Source organism: Phaethon lepturus, unplaced genomic scaffold (genome assembly GCF_000687285.1).
Source record: "Phaethon lepturus isolate BGI_N335 unplaced genomic scaffold, ASM68728v1 Scaffold49985, whole genome shotgun sequence".
Classification (NCBI taxonomy): Eukaryota; Metazoa; Chordata; class Aves; order Phaethontiformes; family Phaethontidae; genus Phaethon; species Phaethon lepturus.
In genome coordinates, this window is record NW_010540722.1 from 1 (window position 1) to 10,636 (window position 10,636).

Here is a 10,636-nt window from a genome sequence, read left to right on the forward strand (position 1 = left end):
GGGGCGAGCTTCCCTGCAGGCTTTCACAGCTGCTGGCCCCGTCGTGCAGCGGGTCCGGCACCAGCCCGCCCCAGGGCCGGGCACGGCCTGAGTTTTAATAGGGAACAAACTCCGTTTGAAAGAGAATGGCGTTTTTCTGCAAGACTCCTGTGTGTGCATTTTCCAGCGTTCAGTTAACTAGCGTCTTCGTTCTTTTTCTACTTTTATTTTCAGGTGTGGAAATGTTAACTTTGCCAGAAGAACAAGCTGTAACAGATGTGGACGAGGTGAGTATCTCATGATATGTCTTGTTCTCTCAATCTGTTTCTGCCTTTTTAAAAGATAAGAATATTAAATCTTTTGTAATTAGTCATAAAGCAAGATGTTTGAGAACTGTTTGGTTTTATGATTTTTTTTTCTTTTCCAGAAAAAACGACAGAAGCCAAAATGATGAAAGCTGGAGGGACTGAAATAGGAAAGACACTTGCTGAAAAGAGTCGTGGCCTCTTCAGTGCTAACGACTGGCAGTGTAAAACGTACGCCCTTTTAAAAAACGCAGAGTGTTCTCTTAGAGCCACATAACACCTCTACAATACGATACTTAATTTTGTCAGTATAAATTTGTTTGTACTGAAGAGAGAAGAGTGATCAAAACACAGCTATTCCACTAGTAGTGTTTTGCTGTGAGGACAGCATTCATTTTTGTTTGCTGGACAGCAGTTACTTAATTAACGTGACTGGAAAAAGATTTTACAAAATCAAGATTAGACAGGTAAAATTCATGCTTTTCTTTGATAAGCCAAGGCACATCTCAAGCTCGGAGGAACTGTGTAGATGGAAATCACACCTTCACTGCAGTGTCATATTTTATTGTTAACATTCACTAAATGTTTAATGAGTGAAGTGTAGCACATAGTTAAACTCTTAGATGTTTCTCTAAGCCATCAATGGAGAATATTAAGTTCTAAATTAAAAAAGGACTATTTTAATAAAATGCTTTGATTTTTGAAAGGTGCTTTCAGATTTTCTGGAGCACTTTTAAGGATTTCAGGTTTTACTGATTGAGTAAGCTGTCTGACCAGTGGAACCTGGATTTTTGGGTTTTTTTTTTCTGTCAGCGCTTAGCTGTGTTCAGCCTGTTCTGTTTCTGTTTGCGCCGTTCTGCAGCACGGGACGGGCAGATTTCCTGGGCAGTGCCGTGGGTCCCAGAGTCAGAGGGAACCCACTTGACGGCACACCTCAGGATTGTCGTGACTTTCCAAGTTCATAGCTAGGCTGTGTCTCATATTTTCCTCTCTGGGACTGAGCAGCATCCTGAGGATAGCATTACAGATGGATGAAGTATGAGTGGCCTTGTAGGACGCTGCAAGATAGAAATGCAGTAATGGAAGCATATGACTGTAGCTGTGCACTGGTGGATGATGACAACTGCTTTTAAGCGTTATTCCCATGGTAGTTGCTTCGTTAACTCCTCTGAACTGTGAATGCCGCTAGTGGAGAGTAATGAGGAATGCTTTTTGTGTAGCCTTACTTCTGTTAACTTGTCTGCCTACCTGCCTGATAATTTTACTACTCTCCCCTTGATTTGTCCAGTATGGTCATCTTCCTGTCGTCCTCGTGAAATACCCATAGGTTCTCTTGCGGTTCTTTGTGTCTCGGTGACTGTTGACCTTGGAGTTAATTGTGTTGTACTAGTGACTGCAGATCACTGCTAAAACTTGGCAAATACATTCTTATGGGTTTTTTTTTTAAATTGTTGCCTCAACACTTCAGCTTTTTCATTTGAAATAAGATGTTTCTTATTTCTGTTTTGTCCTCTTGCCTCTGAAGATGTGGTAACGTGAACTGGGCCAGAAGATCAGAATGTAATATGTGTAATACTCCAAAGTACGCTAAACTGGAGGAAAGGACAGGTAAGATGTATATGGTTTTAAAATACTCAAATTACTGTAAGAAAACTTCTTTTTATAAATCACAGTTATTTAATTAAAGGGATTGTTTCCGCAGCAGAACTAGCAAAGTTGAATGATCTTCCATATGTAAATAGATCTGTAGGTTCTTGGACTTTTAGTTAAACCATAAGTATCTGATGGTTTCATTTGGAAAGTCAGTGAACATTCAGCTTAAACGGCCTCTGTATTTGATTTTGGTACTAAGATGTTTGGAAGGAGTAATGCAATATTTTATTAAACTCCAAAAGGTCTAGTGTGTATATGCAGTGTCCATCTGCAGAGGACTCGGCAGTCACAAGAACAGTGTTTGAAGGCTGTATGGATTAGACTCTTATCTCTTAATGAGGTTGGAGGTTTGGTCACACTGTGACGCATTTTAAGTTCCTCCTGCATTAACAATGAACCCAGTGGTAACTAGAACAGAGGATATCCTTACAGTGCGGTCGTAACTATTTATACTGTTACCACTGCAAATGGGATCAGGCAGAGAATTTGATGAATAGCGTGTAACACTAATGCATATAAAAAAAGCATGGAGAAGAGCACAGAGCTTATTATTCAAAAATTTTTTTTAATACTCTTACAATATTAAAGAATATTAAAGAGTAATTTTATCTCATATAAGGTTTCATATAATTAAATTATCTTTAATATTTAATTAATTTTTCAAGTTCTGGTGTCCTTCAAGGTAAATTTGCAGTCATCTGCGGGACACCTAGCATGTTGCACATGCTTGCAGTAAATTAAGAAGTTGGCTGAAATTAAAATGAGCCATTGAAGTTTCCCACTCACATAAGTAGAAAGATTCTTAAGGCAAATCGTGGCAGTTGTACTATTCAGTGCAACTATAGGATGCTTTTATTCCTATTGCTCCCTGAGGATATATATACACATATGACTTTATGTCAAGAATAATTGCAATATGGGGGCAGACTGGCATGCCCAGAAGCCACCAGAGGGGCTGCATGCACACGGGACCTGGCTGTGGCAAAGAGGCTGCAGCAACACCAGGAGCTGGGGAAGCTGTTAGCAAGTATTGCCCTCACCTCAAGTGTCATAGCCTGCTTTCCCACGTCAGCTGCTGGCTGCTCTCAGAGGTGGGGGTTTCGTCTTGAAGGACAGTAGCCTTTATTCTAGCCCCTTGGAGACGTTCTTGTGTTTATCCACACCAAGGCAGTTGTTAGGTGCTGCAGCCGCCCCCAGAGCTCTTCTGGGAAGCTGGTTGCCCAGCACAGCTGTAATCCTGAAATTTTTCTTCTAAAAATGTTTTTCCCCATTCTTTTAAACTCTATTGCTTCTGTGGTGTTAGTCTTAATTCATTTTCTGAATTAGGTTTCTGAGGGACCATGTTTAACAAATGTGTGTAGGAACAATTCATGTTCCTCTTGAGATCATAAAATATTCTTATGGCATATATTTATAAATCCGCTGAAGGCTTCCAGAACTTCTATTAAAGTTTAGAATAAACTTTGTGCTTAATGTAGCTGAATTTGGTGCAGCTCCAGATACTGTCTTGTTTTACTCCTTTTTAAAGGATACGGAGGAGGATTTAATGAACGAGAGAATGTTGAATATATAGAACGCGAAGAATCAGATGGGGAGTATGATGAGGTAAGATCAGGTATATATATTACACTGGAGAGATGCGTATTGTGTGATTTGTGTTAAGGATACATAACGTTTGCATTTGGTTTCCTTCCAGGGAAAAGCGCTAGTCAGAAATACATTATGATACATCTCTTTGTCAAATGTTCAAGTGTGAAAGTCTTGAACTGAAAGTGGATGCATCTGTTTTTGGCTTTTTGGGGCTTAAAAACTAAGAATGAGTTCAAATTAAACTGGTACCATCTGAATTCGTTAAACTTCTTACGGAGCTGGCTTCAGGGTCATGCATGTTGTTTTCACCCAGATGTTCAACATTGTTTTATAAAGATATCCCAGAGACACGAATATAAAATACTCTCTTGCTAAATCCAGATTTCCATTCATCTTGTCTGTGGGTACTAATTGTATCGAAGACAAGCATCTCTTTAGAAAGTTTCTTGTTGCTAATTGATGTTTCATATACCTCTCCTTCCCTTTGAGCAATGCCTTATTTGAAATTGATGTGTATTTATTTTCTCATAGAAGTTTTACCAAAAAATACAGTTGGAAATTACTTTTGATTAAATCGTATTCTAATGGAATAAAATGTCTTAGTTTGGACGCAAAAAGAAAAAGTATAGAGGGAAGCCGGTTGGTCCTGCGTCTATCCTGAAGGAAGTTGAAGATAAGGAATCTGAAGGGGAAGATGAGGAGGATGAGGATGAAGATCTCTCCAAATATAAATTGGATGAGGTAGCGTGTTTTGGGTTTTTTTTCTGGCAATTATTTTTTAATTATTACTACAGTGCTGTTTAGTATTAGTAGGTAAGGTTTGGTTTGTATTCTTAGCTGCCTTTACAGCAATGTAGAGGAGTAGCTATCAGAATAATGGTGCCTACAACTTCTGTAAAGTATGTGCACAACCTTTGTTTTGTTCTAAATACCTGCATTTGAAGATGTATAATTTTTTTTTTAAACCATAAAAAAGTATAAGTTTATCTGAGATCAGAATCAAAAATTTTGAGATCTTTATTTTGAACCTTTATGTATGGCTACCTTATAAAGGGAATGCTTTTGAATTTTATTCTTAACCTTTTGAAACCATGTCAGATTTGTTTTTTATAAAATGGAATAAAATATTCAGAGACTTTTTTTAATCTTTCCTGAAATACATGATCATCATATATTGGATTGTCCACATCCTTGCACAGCAGTCCCACAGAGACATGCATATATGCTTATTTTTAACATAGCAGTCTCCAAATTCTGCATATGAAACATGTCTCTGCAGAATTATGCTATGATATAGATGTTGAGTCTAAAAATTCTTCCAGGCGCTCATTTAAAGTAACAGGTAAAAATGTCTGTATATTCAGTAACTTCATTAAATAACAGAAAATGGGACTTCAGATGGGGTTTTTGCAGGCTTTTTAATAGTTTGCTTTGAAACACAAATTTTCAGTCAATCTTTTAAAATTTTTGGATCTTACTAAATGCATTAACAGTATTTTCAAAGGTTGGGGAAAAAGCACAAAATAAACTATAGAACAAATTTTAAAAACTTTAACTGAAGGAAAAAATCAAAATATTTTAAGTACTTTTTATATATCCGCATTTTTTCAGGATGAGGATGAAGATGATGCTGACCTTTCAAAATATAATCTTGATGCCAGTGAAGAAGAGGACACTAATAAGAAAAAGAAATCCAATAGGCGCAGTCGTTCTAAGTCTCGATCTTCCCACTCACGATCTTCATCGCGCTCATCCTCTCATTCAAGCTCAAGGTCTAGGTCCAGGTAAACGGGTACAGGTCAAGGGTAACACCAGGCAAAATGTCAGTATCTAACTTCTTTATTTACCTCTTTTTTTCTTGATTGCCTTACAGTTTTAGTTTAATAATGTTAACAATTTTATGTGCAGAATTTACACGGGTAGATAATGTTCTCCTGACCTTCTGTGGATCCTCTGTAGGGAGGCTTCATATGTTTTGTTGCTTGTTTTAGTAAATTTAAGTTGGTAGTTCAATTGAATCCTTCAAATAAATTCAAAAATATAACTTATTTTCAATTTTATTTTTAGGCTTGTTGGCCATATGTGATTCAATGGGTGAACCTTTTTTAGCAATGTTCAGTTGTTGAACAGAGAAGCAGAAGGCTGGTATTGTTAAAGTGGGAGGAGGTGGCAGAAGAGGGCAGTGGTGACGCAGTCCAGACAGGTTCAGTGAAAGGACAGAATGGAAAATATCCTGGAAATAAAGACAAGAAACTTGAACTTAAGTTTCATGGCAAGCGACAAAGCTTTAAGTACAGTGTCAACGTTGTCAGAATAACGCCAAAGGTTTATATTGATCCTGGGGCCACAAAAAAAGTCCACTGGGTAGATGTAAGATCTCACATTATTATTTAAATTCAGTAATATATGAACAATTCAATAAATGTTTTGTAATTATGTGGGGTAAATCATGTTGTAGCTTTTTAGCTGCCTTACAACTAATACAAGGATGATACTGATAGGAGTACTACCTCAGATTGGTACTAGCTCATAGGGTTATACATAAAGTTCAAGTTTCTTCTACTTTTCCTGGCTTTGTAACTGCACCCCTTTGCTCTCACCGCTGCGGTCACTGCCCAAATTCTTCAGACCCTCATACTAACCAGATGTCAGCCACTGTCTCTGTTTTGTCTTTCTCCCCATTGCTGTCATGCTTTTTTTTCATGCTGCCTCTTCTATGAAAAATCACGTTCTTCACAATACCTATTGTCGGCCTCCCTACTCCTTCAGATGCCTTCTTGAGACGTGTGCTTGCTGTGTGTTTCCCAGGAGGAGCACAAAGTGAATAATAGTGACTAAGCTGACCGGCTGTAAGCAATTTTTGTAAACCAAGTGAGCTGTGGAGCAAGATCTTTGAGGAAGCGGCTGTGTTGTCCTGTGTGAGGATATATGCAGCCAGTATGGGCTGCCTTTGGGTGCAATTCTTAGCATTAGGTGTGGGAAGGTCAAAGAAGGCGGAAGAGCTTCATCTAGCCATAACTTTTTTTGTTAATTCACAAATGTTAAGAGCGAAGTAAAAATAGCTTGTCATAACTGAAATTCGCTAGGGATCCTTCAACTTTCTGTGAAAATTTTTGCTGCTAGCTACAGATAATTAATTGGAAATGTCAGTTGCCATTTGTGGATACTTCTTTGTGCTTTTAAAAAAGGTTTAAATATATTTTCTAGTTAGCATGTGTTCACGCTGCTTTTCTTTTGTGCAATAAAATGGAAAGACACGGTAACAATATAAATTGAGAGATTGACAGCATGTATAATAATATTTTTCCTGAAAAGATTATTAGAATTTGATTGCAATGCCTTCTTCTTACAATGGTTACTGCAAGTCCACTACCTTTTTTACATATCTTTTGTGGTTTGTGCTTTAAAGAAAATCCATCAACATGAAAAACTTGAAAATAATTTCAACTAGTTACAAGTAGTGCTAGACATGTCTGCATTTCAGCCAAAAATTAACTACTATTTAATTTTTAATGCAGAGGAAAATCTTTCTGAAAACTTGAAACTTCTCACACAATGCTTGTGAGAACTGACTTGGGGAAAATTTGAGCTAGCTAGTCCTCATACTCCTACCTACTTTGCTTTTCAAAGAAACTGATGGTTTTCAAGTTAAGGCACAAATGAAAAGTTAAGGCATTGATTTCATGAAATAGCTAATAGATACGCAGTTGTTTCATTTTGTCAAATAACTGCAATCCTGTTTAATTTTTGTGCTTTGTTTTAAGAAACGTAATAAAAAACTGACTATACATTTTTTTAATGTGCCATCTTACTATGTTAAAGTTTCTGTTTTAAAATGTACTATGGTGATGCTGGGGGAGGAGGAGGAATTTGTCACTTCTTTAGTGACTCTAGGCCAAATGCATCGATGCATCGTTCTCTCTACTGCTAACAGTAGCAGTTATTCTGTTAAATACAAGTCAGACGCTGGAAAAAAATCTTCCATGTTGTTTCAGGTCCCATTCAAGAAGTTCTTCCAGTTCCAGATCAAGATCTCGCTCCAGTTCCAGAGAACACTCTAGATCTCGTGGGTCGAAATCAAGGTGAATGAGGTAGCACTCTCTCCTTGCAGAGAGAAAAAAGGGCAGAAGAACCAACCGCTTGTTGATTTCATCATAAAATTATGCCAGTCAAAAAACATTAACTCATTTTTTTATCTTGGAAGTCAGAATTCCTGGGGTCTCTGCACAAGGTTGTTACCACTACAGATGTATTTCTTGAGAATGCAAGGTTTTGGTTGAAGAGTTTAAGTCTGATCTAAGCTAGACAAGTGGACGCCACAGATCTTCACTTTGAAGGAAGAAGAATTTGAATGCATGTTTACTTTCTTCAGTAATTTTTGCTGTTTTTACTGTTTCCGCTTTGGCTACTTGATGTGGAAGAACATTAGAAAATACGCTTTGCTCCTGTTTTTATGTTTATTGATAACTTATTTAACTTATCTAACTTCCACTAGATAGTGCTGCCATTATCTTTAAAAATGTGGGGGGCATGTATAAAAATGTTGATAGTAAATCATGCGAGAAGCTGACAGGAGCTTGAGCTAGCTGGTGTTTTCTGTATAGCAGCTACTGAACTGTGCAGGGAAGAGTAACAGAAGCATGTAAGTTCCTTGAGGTGTCCTTGCACAGGCATCCTGTTGGCAGGACTTTGCTTTTGCGATGGAATGAAGAAGTGTCCCATCTCCATGCATGCAGAGAATCTTAAAACTGTAAATGAGGAAGTTTGTGTTGGGAAGACCAACCACAAATGGTGCCACTGCCCTTCGGTGGCAGAAACATGCTGTGGATTATCCCGTGAGGGTCAGCGCGAGATGGAATCCATGCTTTTAGAAAGAGCACAAGGGTGCCTGTGGCCCGGCTAGATGCCGAAGTGACTCGTCAGCTGAGCTGGGTTATTTGTTTGTGCCACATGGCATCTGCCGAGTGTCCTCGGTGTATTAGCTTGTGTGAAATAGGACTGCCTTGTTATTTACAATGAGAACCCTGAAAATATTTTGCCAACAACATACACTGTGTTGGGGGTTTTTTTAATGTTTTATCCAGCTTACTAAAAAAAAATCCTGTTAGGTGTTTTTATATAATTTTGGAACTACAGTTTAGGACTTTATAGCTCTATTACTTTTTCCACAAGTGTGTGTTTTCCTTGGTTTTTTTAGGTAACCAAAGTGATTTTTGAGTGCTTGTAAGTGAAGCTGGCTCTTTCTTTTTTTTTAAATGCCAAAGTGACTGTATTCTGAGAGGTTTTTAAAAATACTTTGATTGTGGAAGGTCTCACTCTCTACCCAAATTTATTTTGAGATTTATAAATATACCTTCTCAGGGTTTTTAATATTCTAGTAAGATGAACATTACTTTTCAAATTTCCAACATGAAATATCCATTTATATGAAGTCAAACATTAAGTCAGCATCGCATCTGTGGTTTTCAAGCCATTCTGCTTTGTGAATTTAACTGCTGAGGAAGGTCCTTATATAGGCTACTTCCTGTCCCAGTCTCCCATCGCTGCTTTGTCAAAATGCACCATTCTGGTGAATGCTGGAAAGAGGTTTCCAAACCATTGGTGGTTTGTATATCAAGAAACACTATTTAGCAAATTTATTAAGAAAACTACCACGGCAGTAGAAGTCTTTATTGGCAGATAACTAAGGAGTAAGTATTAAAGCATCCACACTTACTGGACAAAACACTGATGTAACTAGAGTAGTGAGTGTTCATGAAAACTGTCTCTTTTTGTTCTTTCTTTGTTCTTTCTTTACTATACCAGAATTAAATCTAATTTATTTCTTAATCGATAAAGATCCAGCTCCAGGTCCTACAGGGGGTCTTCCACCCCAAGAAAAAGATCTTACTCAAGCTCTCGTTCGTCATCTTCCCCTGAGAGAAGCAAGAAGCGAAGTCGTTCTAGATCTTCTTCATCTGGTGATCGCAAAAAAAGACGATCGAGATCACGGTCACCCGAAAGGTTTGGGTTTATGTAGAATAAGAATGGGTGTATTTAAATGTGTGATTTTTTTTTTTTTTTTCTGAAGGACTGAGATCACTGGGAAAGAATTGAATCTGATCAGTTATTCTGATACTAAAAGTAGTTTTCTCACTCCCCCTACTCTTGCTTCCTATTAAAACTTCTGTAGTTGCTTCCCCAACCCTCCAACGAAACTTCCTCCTGCTAGGAGCATGTTCCATAGAAAGACCTAGGTCACCATCCTTTCAGTGTGTGAAAGTGTTAATGTGTACATACTGATTTATTTTCATAAGTAAATACTGCATTTAGAAATTGTATTCTACTTCCAGTTTTAAACTTATATTTTTAGTGTTAAATTCACATTCATGAGCTTAAAGTGGTTTAAAGTTATTTCTATATTCTTATAAGGCCCCTATCAGATATACTTGGCTTCCAGCTATTATAGGATACAAACTACTCAAAGTGGATGCTAAAATTAATTTCAACTTATTTCTTTGCATGCTTTCTCCATTTATATCTTACAGACGCCGCAGATCATCATCTGGATCTTCCCATTCTGGTTCCCGTACAAGTTCTAAAAAGAAATAATGTATTAAAGCTCACATTTAAAAAACAAAAACAAAAACCAATTCCAGTCAGTGCATGAGGCATTTTTAAGAAGTTGGTGTCTTACTTGGTCAGAAGTGCTAAATCTGCTAGTAGAGGTGCATGTCTGTCCTTGCTTTCTGGAAAACTGCAGCTTTGTTCATTCATGAAACAAAAAGTGAGGTAGCATTTTAAGCCATAAACCCCAGAGGAGGAGTGAAGTTTTATTATTTGAGTAAGGAGGGGGTTTATTATTTGTAAAGGCTCAGTTACTCAGTTCCTGGCTCTTTACACGTATGAGCAGGCACACATTGGATATGTTCTAATACAATTCTGCTCTTCATGTGACAATTACAGAGAAGTAACTGAGGAATATAGGAAGAACCCATGAGCTTTCTGCATCCATCCCCTGAGCTTGTTTGATGTAGCTCGTATGGGACCACAGAAGATTAGCATAGCTGTAGTGCTGGTGTTACCCATTGGATGACAGTAGTGAGTACTTAGGCCTAATTATTTTTTAT

General features: G+C 37.7%; 1 protein-coding gene across 1 annotated transcript; it reads left to right on the forward strand.

The window, feature by feature from the left end:
• Positions 1–213: 213 nt before the first annotated feature.
• On the forward strand, positions 214–10,343 carry ZRANB2 (zinc finger, RAN-binding domain containing 2; the record flags this gene model as incomplete). Its single annotated transcript, XM_010287522.1, has 9 exons — positions 214–266; positions 407–515; positions 1,810–1,892; positions 3,466–3,542; positions 4,131–4,268; positions 5,139–5,311; positions 7,523–7,609; positions 9,366–9,530; positions 10,055–10,343. Coding segments are annotated over 9 exons (949 nt in total), but the record flags the coding sequence as incomplete, so codon positions are not given.
• Between the last annotated feature and the right edge of the window lie 293 nt (positions 10,344–10,636).